This window comes from Saimiri boliviensis, chromosome 1 (genome assembly GCF_048565385.1).
Source record: "Saimiri boliviensis isolate mSaiBol1 chromosome 1, mSaiBol1.pri, whole genome shotgun sequence".
Lineage (NCBI taxonomy): Eukaryota > Metazoa > Chordata > Mammalia > Primates > Cebidae > Saimiri > Saimiri boliviensis.
Window position 1 is genome coordinate 166,775,973 of NC_133449.1, and position 21,217 is coordinate 166,797,189.

General features: G+C 43.2%; 1 protein-coding gene across 2 annotated transcripts in view; it reads left to right on the plus strand.

The window, feature by feature from the left end:
* Window positions 1-21,217, plus strand: part of KDM3B (lysine demethylase 3B) — an 85,428-nt gene that overhangs the window by 47,230 nt on the left and 16,981 nt on the right. For both annotated transcript variants that reach the window (XM_039472120.2, XM_039472121.2), the window contains 6 exons: window positions 1,987-2,201; window positions 3,036-3,188; window positions 14,290-14,397; window positions 15,635-15,762; window positions 17,899-18,178; window positions 19,066-19,322. In XM_039472120.2, the coding sequence (XP_039328054.1) occupies window positions 1,987-2,201; window positions 3,036-3,188; window positions 14,290-14,397; window positions 15,635-15,762; window positions 17,899-18,178; window positions 19,066-19,322 (1,141 nt within the window). The remainder of the gene's footprint in view (window positions 1-1,986; window positions 2,202-3,035; window positions 3,189-14,289; window positions 14,398-15,634; window positions 15,763-17,898; window positions 18,179-19,065; window positions 19,323-21,217) is intronic.

Sequence of the window (21,217 nt, forward strand, 5' to 3'; positions counted from 1 at the left end):
GCTGACTTGGATGGGGGTGGTAGCTTAGACTTGTGATCCCAGGACTTTGGGAGGCTAAGGTTGGAAGATCACTTGAGGCCAGCAGTTTGAGACCACCCTGAACAACATAGTGAGACCCTGTCTCTACAAAAAATAATAATAATAATTTTTTTTTTATTTTTATTTTTTGAGACAGAGTCTTGTTCTGTTGCCCAGGCTGGAGTGCAGTGGCACAGTCTTGGCTTACTGCAACACCTGCCTCTTGGGTTCAAGCAATTCTCTTGCCTCAGCATCCTGAGGAGCTGGGAATACAGGCACCTGGCACCATGCTTGGCTAATTTTTTATATTTTTGGTAGAGACGGGTTTTCACCATGTTGGCCAGGCTGGTCTCAAACTTCTGAGGTAATCTGAGGTGATCTGCCTGCCTCAGCCTCCCAAAGTTCTGGGATTACAGGTGTGAGCTGCCACACCCAGCACAAAACAATTTTTAATAAAAAAGTAAAAATGTTGCTGACAGGTCGTGTTACATAAGGACTAGAAGTGACTGATTTAGTAAGGTGGAATTACCTTATCAAAATAGTTTTGGTAGATTGGTAGGGGAAGTGCCTGATTGTAAGGGAGAAAATAAAAGGGAGAGGAACGTATGACAATGAGTATAGACAACTCTTTCAAGGGACTTTGCTCTAACAACAGATAAATGAAGGAAGGTGTGGCTTGAGAGAATTTTTGTGGTAGAAATTAGAGCAAATTTAGATGCTGGCAAGAGTGATCTGATAGAGAAGAAAACAGATGATGTTGAAAAGAGAGGAGAGATTTAGTGGAGAAATGTCCTCGAGTTGGGGAAAAGTGATAGGATATAGCTGGATGGCCTTTGCTAGTTCAGAGCATCAGGAAATCATATGGAATACGTGGGCCAAGTTGCAGGGAAGTGTGGTAGTGTCATGGTGGGAGCTTGTGAAAGTTGTCTTCTGGCCCCTGTTTTCTCAGTGGGATAGAAAGCAAGGTCCTAACTGGGGAAGTAATATTGGAGGTATGAATAGAAGGAAGGTATGAAAATAGGCATCTAGGAGAGGGAGTGTACCAAGAAACTATTGTGACCATCAGGCAATATTAAGGACTCAGCTGAGGTGGGTAGACATGAATTTAAAGTGTTACAAGGCCAGGCACAGTGGCTTATGCTTGCAATCCCAACACTTTAGGAGGTCAAGACGGGTGGATTGCTTTTTTAATTTAATTTAATTTAATTTAATTAATTAATTTATTTTTTTTTTTTGAGACAGAGTTTCGCCCTTGTTACCCAGGCTGGAGTGCAATGGCGCGATCTCGGCTCACCGCAACCTCCGCCTCCTGGGCTCAGGCAATTCTCCTGCCTCAGCCTCCTGAGTAGCTGGGATTACAGGCACGTGCCACCATGCCCAGCTAATTTTTTGCACTTTTAGTAGAGACGGGGTTTCACCATGTTGACCCGGATGGTCTCGATCTCATGATCCACCCGCCTCGGCCTCCCAAAGTGCTGGGATTACAGGCGTGAGCCACCACACCTGTCCCAAACAGTTTTAAAAAATAAACAATTAGTTGGATCTGGTGGCATGTGCCTGTAGTCCCAGCTACTTGGGAGGCTGAGGTGGCAGGGTTGTTTGAACCCAGAAGGTCAAGGCTGCAGTGAGCTTTGATCACACCACTGTATTCCAGCCTGGGCAACAGAGCACGACTTAGTCTCCAGAAAATAAAGTATTATGATGAAAGTGGCTCTGTGTTGGCTAGGCGTGATGGATGGAAAAACTGAGAGCAACTCTGGGACAGCTTTTTAAAGAATCTAGACCTACTAATTGTTAGTTAACAAGCTTTACTATTAGCAGAGAATGCATACTGTTTTGATCAACTGTGGTGAAAATTCTTAGTCTGATTCCTGTTGTCTCATTTTACTTCTGTTTAGGTTCTAGGAGTTTGGGTATGTGTTAGTTTGCGTGCTACTGCTATTTACCATGTATCTGATCATGTCTCAGGTTGATCTTCACTCGAAAGGGGGTACTCCGTGTGGAGGGGTTTCTAAGCCCCCAGCAAAGTGACCCTGATGCCATGAACCTGTGGATTCCCTCTTCCTCCTTAGCAGAAGGAATAGATCTAGAGACGTCAAAATACATCCTGGCCAATGTTGGGGACCAGTTCTGTCAGCTCGTAATGTCTGAGAAGGAGGCCATGATGATGGTGGAGCCACACCGTAAGTCACTTTCTCACTTGTCTTCCAGGTGCTCCCAGTGAAAAACTTTTATTTTCTTTCACTTAAAGGGAGGATTGGAGACAGTGGCAGATGGCATTTTCTGTGAATGAATTAAGACTGATAACACTTCTCTTTATAGCAACCTGTAGTTGAGACCTTAACTATATCCAGCAGACCTCATTCTTTCAGTCTTTGGCAATTAACAAACCAAAAACTCCTCTGCTTGCCTTTCATTTTTGTAGCACAGCTGCCATAACATCCATTTAAATTCCCATTTGGATTTGCTTCACTCTGAATATTTTCAGTTTGCTTTGAGCCAATTTGTATTTAAAAGCTCTATGGTTTGTGAATAAGTGGTGTGCTACTATGCCATGTTTCACACCTAGAACCCACATTATTCATACATTTCAATTATTTCCATGTCTGTAAGACACTGAGCCCTATTTTCCAAACTAAGGAAAATTATACTGTGAAATTATATCCTAAATTTCAAGAGAGGTATCCTCTTATTTTTAAATTCCACCAATTAAAAATCTTACAGTTCCTTAAGTGACAACATGTGGCATTAATTCCTTTTTGACAGTAGGTTATATCCTGGTATTACCATGAGCCCTTGAAATATCATTATATTATAAATAAGTTGTACAGTCAGTTTGTTCAGAAATACTAGAAATTTCTTCTATTTAGTTTCTCTTACAATTATAGAAACACAAACTTCATGAATCTTTGAGTTTTATTGCTGAATAAAATAGCTTGAGTAGGGATCAGTGGGTCTGGGATCTTTTGCTATCGGTCAGGATAGTCAATGCCAATTGTGCTTCCTCTTTCCACCAGAGAAAGTGGCATGGAAGCGAGCTGTGCGAGGTGTACGGGAGATGTGTGATGTGTGTGAAACAACTCTTTTCAACATCCACTGGGTTTGTCGTAAATGTGGATTTGGGGTCTGCCTTGACTGTTACCGGCTCAGGAAAAGCCGGCCTCGCAGTGGTAAGTAAACATTGTCCTGTGCAGCTCTAGGTATGTCCATGGAGTTGTAGGACTTGAAAATTGAGGCAGAAATGGGCGTATGCCTCTCTTTAGCTACTTGGCTTCATTCAACTTTGTTGTATTGTAAGACCTTAAAATGGCAAATAAGTAGGAAGGTTGAAACAAGACAGGAGGGATTATTCTTAATTTTCCCTTGTGGGTTTTTTTGTTTTTTGTTCTTAGGCAGTTTCTCACTCTGTCGTCCAGGTTGGAGTGCAGCAGTGCAGTCACGGCTTACTGCACCCTTGACCTCCTAGGCTCAAGTGATTCTCCTCAACCTTTCACAATGAATGCAGGTTTAACAAGTAGTCTGCTGGAAATCACAGGTGTGAGCCACCGTGCTTGTATTTCTGTTTTTTATTTTTTTTTAAATAACATCTTTATTGAGATAAAATTCACATGCCATAAAATTCACCCCTTTTAACATGTACAAGGCTTAGTGTGGTGGCTCATACCTGTAATTCCCACACTTTGAGAGGCCGAGACAGGAGTATCACTTGAGGCCAGGGGTTTGAGACCAGCCTGAGCAACACAGCAAGTCCCCAGCTCTAAAAAAATAAAATTAGCTAGATGTGGTGGCACATGCTTGTAGTCATAGCTACTCAGGTGACTGAGACAGGAGGATCACTTGAGCTCAGAGTTTGAGGTTATAGTGAGCTATGATCACGTCACTGCACTCCAGGCTGGGCAACAGAGCAAGACCTATCTAAAAATAAATCAATTAATTAAATAAAGTAAGTCTACAAGGTTTTGCAACCATCACCATTATCTAATTGTATTTTCCTCATCCACACCCCACCTGACAACCCATACCTATTAGCAGTCACTCCCCATTCCTCCTCAGCCGTTGGCATCCACTAGTATCTTTTTTTGCTTTTTTCTCTTTTTTTAGACTAATGCTATATATGTTTTGTTTTGTTTTGTTTTGTTTTTACACAGGAGTTTCGCTCTTGTTGTCCAGGCTGAAGTGCAATGGCACAATCTCAGCTCACAGCCAAGATCTTTGTTTATATTCTCAATAAAGATGTTATTTTAAAAAACTTCCACCTCCCAGATTCAAGCAATTCTCCTGCCTCAGCCTCCCGAGTAGCTGGGATTACAGGCATGCACGCCCGGGTGATTTTTTTGTATTTTAGAGACAGGGTTTCCCCATGTTGGCCAGGCTAGTCTTGAACTCTGACCTCAGGTGATCCACCTGCCTCGGCCTCCCAAAGTGCTGGGGATATAGGCAGGAGCCACCTGACCTGGCCACTAAAGTGCTATTTTAACAGGTAGTCTGCTTTTTGTCTCTGTAGATATATCGTAAAAAATAGAATCAGCTGGGTGCAGTGGCTCATAGCCTGTAATCCCAGCACTTTAGAAGGCCAAGGTTGGCAGATCACTTGAGGTCAGGAGTTCGAGACCAGCCTGGCCAACATGGTGAAACACTGTCTCTACTAAAAATACAAAAATTAGACAGGCATAGTGGTGCATGCCTGTAATCCCAGCTACTTGAGAGGCTGAGGCAGAAGAATCACTTGAATCTGTGAGACAGAGTTTGCAGTGAGCTGAGATGATGCTGCTGCACTCCAGCCTGGGCAACAGAGTGAAACTTCATCTCAAAAAAAAAAAAAAAAAACAGAAGAATCATCACTATTGTGTCTAGTGCATAGCTAAGTAACTTGCTGAACAATCTGATTCTTCTAGGGTTTGCTTTACACTTTGTTATGCCTTCCATGACTAGCTCTTTTCACTTAGTGTAATATTTTAAAGTTTCATCTGTGTTTTAACACATATAAATCATTCATTCCTTTGTATTGCCAAATAATACTCCTTTTTGGATTTACTACGTTTTGTTTATTCACCAGTTGAACTTTTGGGTTGTCTCTGCATTTGGCTATTAGGAATAGTGTTACTGTGAATATTTGTGTTCACTTTTTTGTGTGTGAACTTATGGTTGCATTTCTCTTGAGTATTTATATACGCAGGAGTGGAATTGGCTAGGTCATTTGACAGTTCTACTTTTAACCTTTTGAGGAACTGCCAGACTATATTCTAAAGTAGCTGCCCTATTTTACAATCCCACCAGCAATGTGTATGGGAATTTTTCCACATTCTTACCAACACTTGTCCTTTGTCTTTTTTGTTATGGCCATCACAGTGGCTGTGAAGTAGTATCTCATTGTGTCGATTTGATTTGCTTTTCCCCGGTGACTAATGATGTTTAGTATCTTTTCATGTGCTTTTTTTTTTTTTTTTTTTTTTTTGATAGAGGGTCTCACTTTGTCACTCAGACTGGAGTGCAGTGGCACGGTCATGGCTCCTCAACCTCCTGGGCCCAAGCAGTCGTCCCACCTAAGCGTCCTACACAGCCAGGGCTACAGGCGTGTGCTACCATGCCCGGCTAATTTTTTTTTTTTTTTTTTTTGGTAGAGATGGAGTCTCACTACATTGTCAAGTCTGGTCATTCCCAGGCTCATGTGATCCTCCTGCCTTGGCCTCCCAAACTGCTAGGATTGTAGGTGTGAGTCACTGTGCCTAGCCATTTGTTTATATTCTTGGGAAAACTATCTATTTAAATTATTTACTGCCCTTGGCTCTTGCTTTATCTTATTACATGCCAAAAACCCTCCTTGCCTCTTGACTTTTTTCTTCTTCCCTCTTCAGAGGTACAATATAACCATTATACCAGTGGTTTAGTTTAGGCTACTGTGATGTGACACTTCTACATCTTACTGTACCAACTATTGTATCTTGGGCTAGTTAGTTAATCCTGCAGCGCCTCAGTTTTCTTTTTTTTTTTTTTTTTTTTTTTTTTTTGAGACGGAGTTTCGCTCTTGTTACCCAGGCTGGAGTGCAATGGCGCGGTCTCGGCTCACCGCAACCTCCGCCTCCTGGGCTCAGGCAAGTCTCCTGCCTCAGCCTCCTAAGTAGCTGGGATTACAGGCACGCGCCACCACGCCCAGCTAGTTTTTTGTATTTTTAGTAGAGACGGGGTTTCACCATGTTGACCAGGATGGTCTCGATCTCTCGACCTCGTGATCCACCCGCCTCGGCCTCCCAAAGTGCTGGGATTACAGGCTTGAGCCACCGCGCGCCCGGCCAGCGCCTCAGTTTTCTTATCTATAAAACAAAGATACCAGTACTTCCCTCACAGCTTTGTTGATTTGAATAAGATGTTGTATGTAAAGTAGTTAGAATAGGACCTGACACCCACCAGGTATTCCATAAATGTTAGCTGCTAGAGTATTCTACTCCTGCCCTGGAAGATTAACTGCCACAGGAATTGCCCTCCTGCCATAAACAATGAGATAACCAGATAAAATCTATGAAACCACAGTTTTCACAACATTGAACAACAGGAAACAAGGGACTGTTATCTCTGAGAGAAGGGAAAAAAACAAGGTGATCCCTACAATTGCCCTGGCTAGGCAGTTTCTAGGCTGTAGCAAAGGAAAGAGAACCAGACAGGAACTGGCAACCTTATTGACGAGAGACAGAGATGACCGTCTGAGAAGAATAAGGCAAAGTGCTGAAAAGACCAGAACTGCACAGAGATCTACAGAGAGAGCCCCTCAGTTTTTGCCTATATAGTGATCTGTGCATGAATAAGATGAAACTCCTCAAAACCCAAGATAGAACCTTCAGAAAGCAGTTGACAGAGTAATTCACAAAACTCACGATTTGTATTCCCACCAGCCAGTATGAAGAGTAGTGGGACTAATTTAGTCTCAGAATAAAAACTGTTCTGGAGCCTCCATAACAAAGTATAAAGCAAGCCTTGGAAGAATCAAACAGATCAGCAAGTTACTTAATTGTGTACTACACTAACACCAAATACCCTTTAAAGGAATAATTTAAAGGAGCACCCTTCAAACAAAACCCATTACCCAGAAATATAAATCACAAAGCTCTGTGTTTAATCAGTAATTATCAAGTGTGCAGAAATACTGACTTACAGGACCAGTAAGCTGAGGAGGGGTAATCAGTCAATAGGAAAAAAAACCCAGAGTGACAATGGTAATAGAATGTAAAAGAACCAGCCGGGCACAGTGGCTCACGCTTATAATCCCAGCCCTTTGGGAGGCCAAAGTGGGGTAGATCACCTGAGGTCAGCAGTTCAAGACCAGCGTAGCCAACATGGTGAAACCCTGTCTCCATGAAAAATACAAAAAATTAGCCTTTCGTGGTGGTTGCCTGTAATCCCAGCTACTCAGGAGGCTGAGCCAGGAGAATCACTTGATGAACTGGGGAGGCAGAGGTTGCAGTGAGCCAAGATCATACCATTGGACTCCAGCCTGGGCAACAAGAGTGAACTCCGTCTGAAAAAAAAAAAAAAGAAAACCTTAAGCCAGGTATGATGGCTTAGACTTGTAGTTCCAGCACTTTGGGAGACTGGATCAGGAGGATCTCTTAAGCCTAGGAGTTCAATTCCAGGCTGGGCAATATAATGCCCCATCTCAACCAAAAAAAAAAAAAAAAAGAAGAAGGAAAACTTTAATGTAGCTATTAGACATCTTATAAATATGATTAAGAACTTAAAGAAAGACCGGGCGCGGTGGCTCACGCCTGTAATCCCAGCACTTTGGGAGGCTGAGGCGGGTGGATCACGAGGTCAACAGATCGAGACCATCCTGGTCAACACGGTGAAACCCCATCTCTACTAAAAATACAAAAATTAGCTGGGCATGGTGGCGCATGCCTGTAATCCCAGCTACTCAGGAGGCTGAGGCAGGAGAATTGCCTGAACCCGGGAGGCGGAGGTTGCGGTGAGCCGAGATTGCGCCATTGCACTCCAGCCTGGGTAACAAGAGCAAAACTCCATCTCAAAAAAAAAAAAAAAAAAAAAAAAAAGAACTTAAAGAAAAATATGATGTGATGAGGAGAGAAAAGAAGATACATCAAGGCCCAAATGAGAACATCTAGAGATGAAAAATATCTCAAATGTTATACCAGATGAGATTAACAGCAGATTAGATACTGTAGAAGAAAAAAAAGTGAATTTGCAGACATGATAAAAGACAGTATGTAAAACAAAGAACAGAGAAAAATGACCTCCATTTATTCATTAAAGAATGCCTTATAAAGCTGCAGGAAATATCAGGCGGTTTACCAAACCTTTCTTTCAGAAAGAAAGAGTGGAAGAACAGAGTCAGAAAAAATATTTAAATAAAATCAAAAAATTTCCAAATTTAGGCCAGGCAGCCCCTCCAAGTAGTTGGGATTACAGGCTTGTGCTGCTATGCCCTGCAATTTTTGTGTGTGTGCATGTTTAGTAAAGACAGGGTTTTGCCATATTGGTCAGGCTGGTCTCAAACTCCTGACCTCAGGTGATTCACCCACCTCAGCCTCCCAAAGTGCTGGGATTACAGGCATGGTGGCACATGCCTGTGGTCCCAGCTACTTGGGAGGTTGAGGTGGGAGGATCACTTGAGCCTGGGAGGTTGACATGCTGCAGTGATCACTCTACTGCACTCTAGCCTAGGCAACAGAGTGAGACTCTGTCTTAAAAAAAGAAAAAGAAAAAGAAAAAACAATGAGTGACCATTCTATCATCTGTTCTCAGACCAAGAAAAGCTAATAGAATGCACCACCAGCAGATCCACAACATACTAAAGTTAAAGGTAATTATTCAGGCAGAAGAAAATGATGTGATATGGAAATAAGAACTTATACAAAGTAATGAAGAACATCCTACATGGTATATATGAGTAAATAGAAAAGATCTTTTTCTTATCTATAATCTTTTTAACAGTTAATTGTTTAAAAGCAAAAATAAGCCGGGTGTGGTGGCTCACGCCTGTAATCCCAGCACTTTGGGAGGCCAAGGCAGGCAGATCAGAGGTCAGGAGATCAAGACCACCCAGCTAACATGGTGAAACCCCATCTCTACTAAAATATAAAAAATTAGCTGGGTGTGGTGGCACATGCCTGTAGTCCCAGCTACCCCGGGAGGCTGAGACAGGAGAATCACTTGACCTCGGAAGGCAGAGGTTACAGTGAGCCGAGATTGCGCCACTGCACTCCAGCCTGGCGACAGAGTGAGTGAGACTCAGTCTCAAAAAAAATAAAAGGCAAAAGTAGCAACAATGTATTGTGGGGTTTATAATATATGTAAAATTCAAATATATAATAGTAGCACAGAGGAAAAGAGGGAAAATGGAAGTATAGTTTTGTAAGGATCTTACACTAAATGTAAAGTGAAATTAATATTTGAAGATAGACTGATCAAAGTTAAAGATTAATACTGAAAATGATAAAGCAACCACTTAAAAACAAAGACATATAGGTAATAAGTCCAAAATAGAAAGCAAAATCAAATCACAAAAAATATACAATAATTCAAAAGAAGACAGGAAAAGTGAAACCAAAAAGAAATGGGACTAGCCGGGTTCAGTGCCTCATGCCTGTAATCCCAATACTTTGAGAGGTCAAGGTGGGGGTTACTTGAATCCAGGAGTTCAAGACCAGCCTGGGCAACAGAGCAAGACTTCCATGTCTACAAAAAATTTAAAAATTAGCTCGGCTTGGTGGCATGCACCTGTGGTTCCAACTGCTTGGTGGCTAATGGGGGAGGATCATTTAAACTCAGAAGGTTGAGGCTGCAGTGAGCTGTGAGTGTATCACTGCACTCCAGCCTGGGTGACAGAGTGTAACCCCGTCTCAAAAAAAGAAAAGTTAAACAATTAACTTTTTTAAAAAATTATAAATGAGAAAAGAGATATTTTATATTTACTAAGCTTCTGCCTACATGATAAAAAAGAGAAGGTGTAGTTTACCAATGAGAGACGCAGGCACAGTGGCATGTGCCTATAATCTCATCTACTTGAGAGTCTTAGGTGGGAGGATTACTTTAGCCCAGGAGTTTGAGGCCAGCGGAGGAACATAGTGAGACCCTATCTCTTTAAAATAATAATAAGGCTAGGCGCGGTGGTTCACACCTGTAATCCCAGCACTTTGGGAGGCCAAGGCAGGTGGATCACGAGGTCAAGAGATCGAGACCATCCTGGTCAACATGGTGAAACCCCGTCTCTACTGAAAATACAAAAATCAGCTGGGCATGGTGGTACGTGCCTGTAATCCCAGCTACTCAGGAGGCTGAGGCAGGAGAATTACCTGAACCCAGGAGGCGGAGGTTGCGGTGAGCTGAGATCGCGCCATTGCACTCCAGCCTGGGTAACAAGAGTGAAACTCTGTCTAAAAAAAAAAATAATAATAATAATAAAAAGAATGCAAGAACCTCAATATAGATATTTTAGACATTAAAATAAGTAAAATTATGAACATTATTATGCCAATAATTTTTTTTTTTTTTTTTGAGACAGAGTCTATCTTTGTCACCCAGGCTGGAGTGCAGTGGCATGAGCTCAGCTCACTGCAACTTCCACCTCCTGGGTTCAAGTGATTCTCCTGCCTCAGCCTCCCAAGCAGCTGGGATTACAGGCACCCACCACCATGCCTGGCCAATTTTTTTGTATTTTTAGTAGAGGCAGGTTTTCACCATGTTGGCCAGGCTGGTCTCGAACTTCTGACCTCAGCTGATCCACCCACCTCCGCCTCCCAAAGTTCTGAGATTACAGGCATGAGTCACCATGCCCAGCCTTAACATGTCTTCTGAAAAGGTAAAGTTTTAAACTTTTATATTAAACTGGGTGTGGTGGCTCACACCTGTAATCCCAGCACTTTGGGAGGCCAGGGCGAGTGGATCACCTGAGGTTAGGAGTTCGAGACCAGCCTGGCCAACATGGTGAAACCCTGTCTCTATTAAAAATACAAAAAATTGGCCAGGCATGGTGGCAGGCGCCTGTAATCCCAGCTGCTCGGGAGGCTGAGGCAGGAGGATCACTTGAACCCTGGAGGCGGAGGGTACAGTGAGCCAAGATTGTGCCACTGCATTCCAGCCTGGGTGACAGAGCGAGATTCCATCCAAAAAAAAAGACACTGTTAAGAAAATGAAAATAGGCTGGGCACAGTGGCTTACGCCTGTAATCCCAGCATTTTAGGAGGCTGAGGCGCGTGGATCACGAAGTCAGGAGTTTGAGACCAGCCTGACCGACATGGTGAAACCCTGTCTCTACTAAAAATACAAAAATGGGCCAGGCGCGGTGGCTCACGCCTGTAATTCCAGCACTTTGGGAGGCCGAGGCAGGCGGATCACAAGGTCAAGAGATCAAGACCATTCTGGTGAACATGGTGAAACCCCGTCTCTACTAAAAATACAAAAAATCAGCTGGGCATGGTGGCATGTGCCTGTAATCCCAGCTTCTTGGGAGGCTGAGGCAGGAGAATTGCCTGAACCCAGGAGGCGGAGGTTGCGGTGAGCCGAGATCGCGCCATTGCACTCCAGCCTGGGTAACGAGTGAAACTCCGTCTCAAAAAAAAGAAAAAAAAAATTCAAAAATTAGCTGAGCATGGTGGTGTCCACCTGTAATCGCAGCTACTAAGGAGGCTGAGGCAGGAGAAACGCTTGAATCTGGGAGGCAGAGGTTGCAGTGAGCCGAGATGGCACCACTGCACTTCAGCCTGGGCAAAAGAGCAAGACTCCAACTGAAAAAAAATGAAAATGAAAATAGCCCAGGCACGGTGGCTCATACTTGTAATCTGAGCATTTTCGAAGGCCAAGGCAGTGGGATTGCTTGACCCCAGGAGTTCAAGACCAGCCTAGGCAACATAGAGAGACCTCATCTCTACAAAAAAAAAAAAAAAAAAAAAAAAATTTAAGTTAGTGAGATGTGGTGGCTTGCACCTGTGGTCCCAGCTACTCAGGAGGCTGAGGTGGGAGAATCATTTAACCCTGGGAGGTTGAGGCTGCAGTGAGCTGTGATTGTGCCGTTGCACTCCAGTCTGGGTGATAGAGTGAGACCCTGTCTCCAAAAAAAAGAGAAAATGAAAAGCTACTGTGCATAGTGATGCACACCTATAATCCCAGCTACTTAGGAGGATAAGACAGAAGGATCTTTAGAGGCCAGCAGGATTTTGACACCAGCCTGGGCAAATGAGCCCATACTTTTATTATTGTTGTTCTGTTTTGGTTTGGTTTTGTAGAAATGGGGTCTCACTGTGTTGCCCATGCTGGTCTTTAACTCTTATGCTCAAGAAATTCTTCCACCTTGGCCTCCAGAAGTGCTGGGGAACTACAGGTGTGAACCACCATGCCAGCCCAAGCTGGTTTTAAAAAGATTTGAACAGATACCTCATCAGAAAAGATAGATCAATGGTAGATAAGCATGTGGAATAAATGATTCATTGGGGAAATACAAGTTAAAACCATAATGAGAAATCGTTATGTCTACTAGAATGGCTAAAATTTTTTTTTTTTTTTAATTTGAGACTTAGTTTCGCTCTTGTTACCCAGGCTGGAGTGCAATGGCGTGATCTCGGCTCACCGCAACCTCTGCCTCCTGGGTTCAGGCAATTCTCCTGCCTCAGCCTCCTGAGTAGCTGGGATTACAGGCATGCGCCACCATGCCCAGCTAATTTTTTGTATTTTTAGTAGAGACAGGTTTTCACCATGTTGACCAGGATGGTCTCGATCTCTTGACCTCGTGATCCACCCGCCTCGGCCTCCCAAAGTGCTGGGATTACAGGCTTGAGCCACTGCGCCCGGCCAAATGGCTAAAACTTTTAAAACTGACAGTATCAAGTATTATCAAGGATGTGGAGGAAGTAGATCTCTTAAATATTGCTGGTAGGAATGCAGATTGGTACCATCACTTCAGAAAGCAATAAGGTCATTTCTTACAAAGTTATAAAACTAAAATTTACCATATGACGTGGCATTCCACTGCTAGGTATTTACAAGAGAAATGAAAACATTTCCACAAAAAGACCATGAATGTTTATATCTGCTTTATTTGTTTGTTTGTTTTTGAGACAGGATCTCTCTGTTGCACAGGCTGGAGCACAATGGAGCAATCTCTGCTCACTCCAGCCTCTGCCTCCCAGGCTGAAACATTCCTCCTACCTCAGCCTCTCAAGTAGCTGGGACCACAGGCATGCACCACCACACTCAGCTGAGTTTTGTTGTGTGTTTGTTTTTTATTTTTTTTTGTAGAGACAGTGTTTCGCCATGTTGTCCAGGCCGGTCTTAAACTCCTAGGCTCAAGTTCCTGGACCCACCTCAGCCTCCCAAAGTCTTGGGATTACAGGCGTGAGCCACTGCATCCAGCCGTATAGCAGCTTTATTTACGATAGCCAAAAATTGGAAACAGTCCAAATGTTCACCAGCTGATGAGTAGATAAACAAGTCATGGTACATTCATACCATGGAATACTACTCAGCTATAAAAAGGAATGAATTACTAATACAACAATATAGATGAGTCTCAAAAGCATTATGCTAAGTGAAGGAAACCCAACACAAATGACTGCATCCTACATGCGTCTAGTATTATAAAGTTGATCACTGATGGCCAGGGCTTGAGGAAAGAGAATTGACTGCAAAGAGCCTGAGAGAACTTTTGGAGATGGAATAGAAAGGTTCTGTGTTGTGATTGTGGTAGTTGTTCATTCAGTTTCTCTAAACTCACTAAGGTAAACACTTTAAATTGCAGTTACCTCACTAAGGTAAACACTATAAATTATACCTCAGGTTGGGCACAGTGACTCATGCCTATAATCCCAGCACTTTGGGAAGCCAAGGCAGGACGAGGAACTTGAGCCCAGGAGTTCGAGAACAGCCTGGGCAACATGACAAAACTCCCATCTCTACAAAAAAATACAAAAATTACTCAGAGGTGATGGTACACTCCTGAAGTCCCAGCTACTCTGCAGGCTAGGGTGGGAGGATGGCTTAAGCCAGAGAGGCGGAGGTTTCAGTGAGCCAAGATCAAGCCACTAGTCTCCAGCGTGGATGATAGAGCCAGACTTTGTCTCAAAAATAAGTAAATAAATGCAGTAGAGATAAGCTGGAAGGACTCAAAAAAAGAAAAAATAATAAGTAAATAAATAAAATCTCAGTAAAGCCGGGGCTTTTTGTTTTTTTAGGTTAGCTATTTGGCCTTCGGGGTTCTGAAACTCCCACTCAGAAGGATCCATTTTGTGACCCTTATAAAATAAGTAAAATCAATCATTTCTATTTCAGAGACGGAAGAGATGGGTGATGAAGAAGTTTTCTCCTGGTTGAAGTGTGCAAAGGGACAGTCCCACGAACCAGAGAATCTCATGCCCACACAAATTATTCCTGGCACAGGTAAGGAAATTCCTTTTTTAGATTTGGTGGAAGAAATGTTTTTAGTTGAGATAGCCATACAACATAAAAATTTTGAAATGTTTTATCTTTGCCTGATTTTTTCTTTTAAGCATCATATCAGATTTCTCTGAGAATTTGGATCTTTATTATTATTGTTTTTGTAAGAGACATGGTCTGCTCTGTCATCCAGACTGGAGTGCAGTGCTGTGATCATAGCTTTCTGCAGTTTGAATTCCTGGCCTCAAGAGATCTCCCTCCTTGACTTCCCAGTGCTGGGAGTAAAGGCATGAGCAACCGTGCTCAGCCAAATTTTGATCTTTCAATGTATTTTAGTGTGCATGTGGCCACTGCATACTCTACTCCCCATTTCTGATCAGAGGAACTAATTTTGTTTCCAGATATCATTTCACATTCCTGTGGTTGGCTGAAATTTATTCTTTATAAATTATACCTCAGGTTGGGCACAGTGACTCATACCTGTAATTCCAGCACTTTGGGAAGCCAGAATGAAAAAGCCATTGCCTAGGCTTTCAGAAGGACTTCTGGTTTTAGATTTGTAAAACTCCAACTAAAATGTTTACACTCTTGAACACTAAAGAATCTACCCCTAGAGTTTCTCCTGGAGGACTCCATGTTAATGTTTACTAGACAAGGGAAAGGAGTGTAGCTTAGTGCTTAAAAGTAACAGAACTTTAGGGGTAGATATACCTAGACTAAAGTGTTTAAGTGCTTCCATTTACCAGCTTTCTGTACTTGAGCAAATGACCTAACTTCTCTCAGTCTCAGTTTGATCATCAGAAATTGAAGATAAAAGCAGCTACCTGGCTGAGCATGGTGGCTCACACCTGTAATCCCAGCACTTTGGGAGGCCAAGGTGGGCGGATCACAAGGTCAGAATATCGAGACCATCCTGGCTAACAGGGCGAAACCCCATCTCCACTAAAAATACAAAAAAATTAGCAGGGCCTGGTGGCAATAGCGTGTAGTCCCACTTACTCAGGAGGCTGAGACAGGAGAATTGCTTGAACCCAGGAGGTGGAGGTTGCAGTGAGCCAAGATCCGTGCCACTGTACTCCAGCCTGGGTGACAGAGAGAGACTTCATCTCAAAAAAAAGGAAGAGCTACCTTATTGAAATGTGGCAAGGATTGAGAAAGATGATGTAAAGAAGACTCTTAGCACAATATGTGGCATATACGAGTATTCTGGTGTTATTTTTATTGTTACCTTTTTTCCCAGCTCTTTACAATATTGGAGACATGGTACATGCTGCCCGGGGCAAGTGGGGAATTAAAGCAAACTGCCCATGTATCAGTCGACAGAACAAATCTGTGTTGAGACCTGCCGTCACCAATGGGATGTCACAGGTAAACTGGTGTGACTGGGTATAACTAAATCAAGCTTAAAGATTTTTGTGGCCGGGCGTGGTGGCTCAAGCCTGTAATCCCAGCACTTTGGGAGGTCGAGGTGGGTGGATCACAAGGTTGAGAGATCGAGACCAACCTGGTCAACATGGTGAAACCCCGTCTCTACTAAAAATACAAAAAATTAGCTGGGCATGGTGGCGTGTGCCTATAATCCCAGCTACTCAGGAGGCTGAGGCAGGAGAATTGCCTGAACCCAGGAGGCGGAGGTTGCGGTGAGCCGAGATCGCGCCATTGCACTCCAGCCTGGGTAACAAGAGCGAAACTCCATCTCAAAAAAAAAAAAAAAAAAAAGATTTTTGTACCAGGAAATGCCCTCTTTTCAGCTCTGTTATGCCAGGCTACTATAGGATTCCTGGCGAATTAGGGGATGGAGAAACCTTTCTAGAGAGAGCTCAAAGGATTATTTAATTACTCCTGATTGGTACCGTTTCTCTTCATTCATCTTTTGTTTTTTTGTTTTTTTTTTTTTTGAGACGGAGTCTTGTTCTGTTGCCAGGCACCTGGCTGGAGTGCAGTGGTGCAATCTCGGCTCACTGCAACCTTCGCCTCCCGGGTTCAAGCAATTCTCCACGTGCCACTACAACCAGATAATTTTTGTATTTTTTAAGTAGAGACAGGGTTTCACCATGTTGGCCAGGATGGTCTTGATCTCTTGACCTAATGATCCACCCGCCTCAGCCTCCCAAAGTGCTGGGATTACAGGCGTGAGCCACCACGCTCGGCCCTCATTCACCTTTAACCCAGTTCAAGGTTGGCTAATAGCACAAAGAGATTCTTAGCATCTTGTCAAGATGTATACCTCAGGGTTTTTATATGGGTAAAGAATGTAGAAAAGGTTGCTAAGAATACTACTGGTCTTCTTGAGTCTTATCTGAGATGATACATGGTCCCTATCACTGGATTCATCTCAGGTACAGAAGACAGAAATATGAAGATTGGTTCACTGAGTTGGGTTCAGAGGCAATGGTTTTCACATTGCTCTGTCAGTTTTTGTTTTGAGACAGTCTCACTCTGTTGCCCAAGCTAGAGTGTAGTGGTGTGATCTTGTCTCACTGCAACCTCTGCCTCCCAGGTTCAAGCGATTCTCGTGCCTCAGCCTCCTGAGTAGCTGGTATAACAGGCATGTTCCACCACACCCGGCTAAGTTTTATATGTTTAGTAGAGACAGAGTTTCACCGTGTCGCTCAGGCTGGTCTCAAACTCCTGACGTCAAGTGATCCGTCCTCTTCGGATTCCCAAGATGCTGGGATTATAGACGTGAGCCACTGCACTTGGCCTGTTTGTTTTGGTTTGGTTTGGTTTGGTTTGGTTTTGACAGAGTCTTACTCTGTCCCCCAGCTGGAGCTCAGTGGTGCAATCTCGGCTCACTGCAACCTCCACCTCCCGAATTCAAGTGATTCTCCCGCCTTAGCCTCCTGAGAAGCTGAGATTACAAGCATACGCCACCATGCCCAGCTAATTTTTTATAGTTTTAGTAGAGACACGGATTCACCATATCGGCCAGGCTGGTCTTGAACTCCTGACCTACAACCAACTGCTTACATTCCAAGGCCTTTCTGGCAACACTGCTATAACACATTGTTGATGATAAGAGGCATAGGGATTAATGCTGAGGGGGTCTCAAGATACATTTTCAGTAGAGTTGACCATATAGAGTATGTAAATACTCTAGATAGAGCAAATTATTTGGAAAAAATCAATAATAGAGTAATAAACATTTATTTAGCATTTATGTGTGTCAGAACCATGCTAAGCCCTTTGCATATACTATGTTATGTAATCCTAAGAACAGTACTGTGGTCATTTAAATTACCAATTTGCCATTGTATAAATTGTGTCAGACATGCTAAGTCTTTATTCTAGATTGCAAACTACAAGCCTTGTTCACTGATCACAGAACGTAGCCTGGTTTCTGGCATGTTGTATGACTCAATAAATATATTTTGAATTAAATAATGTATGAAATGCCAGTTTACAGGACAGATGATTCTTCCCAGACCTATTTAGTATGTGAAGCCATTACTAGTCGTGTTATCAAGGACAGCACTCTAATCATGTTGACCTTCTGTGTTTTAGCTTCCTAGCATAAACCCTAGTGCCTCTTCTGGAAATGAAACTACCTTCTCAGGCGGAGGAGGACCAGCAGCAGTAACAACTCCAGAGCCGGACCATGTTCCCAAAGCCGACAGCACTGACATCAGATCTGAAGAGCCTCTGAAAACAGACAGTTCGGCATCAAATAGCAATAGTGAACTGAAAGCCATCAGGCCTCCTTGCCCTGACATGGCCCCACCCTCCTCCGCCCTGCACTGGTTGGCAGATTTAGCAACCCAGAAGGCTAAAGAAGAAACAAAAGGTGAGATGCATACAAACCTCTGCTCTGTCTGTGGTGGAACTCAAGAGTTTGTTCCAGAATTACTTGAACTCACACATTACCACCCACATTAATGAAACGTGCCACTTGCTTTCTCTGGCTGATCACATAAAAATGAAGGACTGTCTTTCAACTTTCTAGAAGTGGAGCTTCTCTAAAAAGGCACATGCCTGGGCTCTACCTTGCCTACCCTAATCTCCTTAGTCAGAATTTATACAAGGTTTTGGTTTTTTTTCAGAAGCAGTTTCGCTCTTGTTGCCCAGGCTGGAGTACAATGGCGCAATCTCAGCTCACCACAACCTCTGCCTACTGGGTTCAAGCGATTCTCCTGCCTTAGCCTCCCAAGTAGCTGGGATTACAGGCATGCGCCACCATACCTGGCTGGTTTTTTTGTATTTTTAGTAGAGATGGGGTTTCTGCATGTTGGTCAGGCTGGTCTCGAACTCCTGACCTCAGATGATCTGCCCACCTTAGCCTCCCAAAGTGCTGGGATTACAGGCGTGAGCCACCGTGCCCGGCCCATGATCTGCATTTTTAACAAGCACTCCAAGTGACTTCAGTATAGGTATTCTGGAAATCCACTTGAAACACTGTCTTAGAAAGTAAGGGAGATGAAAGATGGATGAGAACAAAAGGGAGTTTGAAATTCAAATTTGGTAAAGAAGTAATAGGAGAGCTTATCCTTGACTGTGAGACCTCTTAGAATTATAGTTTGTCAGGCTAGACCCAAACAGAGGATACACAGTTTGGGGGGTGCCGGGGAAGGGAGAGAGTCTTTCCTTCTTCCCACGTGACTGATTTTTAGGAGTCAGTTTTGTGCTGGGTATTCCTTTTTGTACCTAATGCTATTCCTGGTTATGTTCTTACAGAAGCAGGGTCCCTGAGGTCGGTGCTCAATAAAGAGTCTCATTCACCCTTTGGGCTGGACTCATTCAACTCCACTGCAAAGGTCTCTCCGTTGACTCCAAAGCTTTTTAACAGTCTGTTGCTGGGTCCCACTGCCTCCAACAATAAAACCGAAGGCTCTAGCCTTCGAGATCTCCTTCACTCCGGGCCTGGAAAACTTCCTCAGACCCCTTTGGACACAGGCATACCTTTTCCCCCGGTCTTCTCTACATCCTCAGCAGTAAGTGTCCTCTCTGCAACTCTAGCCTTTGCTGCCTTTCCATGAAAGAACCATCAGAGATCTGATAATTGGGTTAGAGGGCACATGGGTGATTTGTGTTCTCTACATTGTCAAGCTGACAAGGTCTCTCTTTAAAATTCTGGAATATTTGAGATCTTTTTAAGTAGTGAACCTTTGTACCATGTTAGGAAGTCAGTAAAAGTTGAGGATTTGAAGTTTTCCAGTCATCAGCAGAAAAGTTAATACAATGATTGCTTGATTTTCTTGTTAATAGCAGGCGTTAATTTTTTTTAACCTGGATAGTACATTTGTATTGTATTCTCTTGGATATCTAATAGATATCTGAAACCCTTAATGCATGTAAGCCTGAACTCCTGATCTTCTGATCATAAGCCTGCGTCTCCTTAGTTTTCTCTTACTGGTCAGTGGCATCTCTGTCCTTCTGATTGCTTGCACCAGAAATCTTAGAATCATTTGGGAATCACCTGTCTTACCTTTCTTATCTAATTTGTTAGCACATCCTTTCAAATTTGATCTTCCAACTATATTCAGAATCCACTTATTTTTCATCAGCTCTATTGCTTTCTCTCTGGTCTGAGCCAACATCTTGCCTAAGTTTTTGCAATAAATTCCTTACAGGTCTCCTTGTTTCTGCCCGTCAAAATCAACAATGTATTTTCTCTTTTTTGAGACGGGATCTCGCTATGTTGCCCAGGCTGAAGTGCAGTGGCTATTCACATGCATGATCCCACTACTGATCAGCATGGGAATTTTGACCTGCTCCATTTCTGACCTAGGCTGGTTCACCCCTCCTTAGGCAACCTGGTGGTTTCCCGCTCCCGGGAGGTCACCATATTGATGCTGAACTCAGTGCGGACACCTGATCAGCATAGCGCACTACAGCCCAGAACTCCTGGACTCAGGAGATCCTCCAGCCTCAGCCTCCCGAGTAGCTGGGACTACAGGCATGCACCACCATGCCCAGCCAACAATGTATTTTCAACACAGTAGCTAGAGTGGTCCTTTTAAAATATAAGTCATCCCACTGAAGGCTTTTTATTAAGAAATAAAAATTTTAAAAGAATGAAAAGAAAAAAATAATAAAATATAAGTCAGATCATATCACCTCTGCCTGAAATCCTCCAAGGGCTTCCTCCTTCTCTCATAAGATGAGCAGAGTCCTTATAGTGCTTACAGATGAATAGAATATGCACCTGGACTATGAGGCTGTAGCCTTATCTGTTCTTCTTCCCCTCACCTCTGTGACTTCAACTACCACACTCTGTCCTGTTCACTCCATTCCAGCCACACCCACCTTCTTGCTGTTGTTTGAACCTGGCCAGGCATGCTCCCTCTTCAGAGCCTTTGCACTTGTTATTTCCTCTACCTAGAATTTCTTTCCCATGTAACCCCCTTGCTTGCTTCATCATCAGCTCCCTCACCTGCCTCCTGAAATGTTACTCTCGGTAACCCTTTCTTTGTACATCACCCTTTCTAAAATTCCATCACACTGTCACTTCACATATCTATTTTCCCTGCTTTGTTTTTTTCATAGCACTCATTACCATCTGACCTATTAGATATTTTATTTTCTGTCTCTTGCTTCTCCTAAAGGCATTTTTTCCTGTTTTATTAGTATATCCCTAGGGCCATGGTCTTTGATCCAGTCATGTTTAGTAAGCGTTTATTGAATGAATGCCTTCACAAGGTACAACATCTAAAAGACAGAAAAGAGGTGGGGCATGGTGGCTTATGCCTGTAATCTCAGCAATTTGGGAGGCTGAGGCAGATGGATTACCTGAGGTCAGGAGTTCAAGACCAGCCTGACCAACATGGAGAAACCCCATCTCTATTAAAAATACAAAATTAGCTGGGCCAGGTGGTGAGCGCCTGTG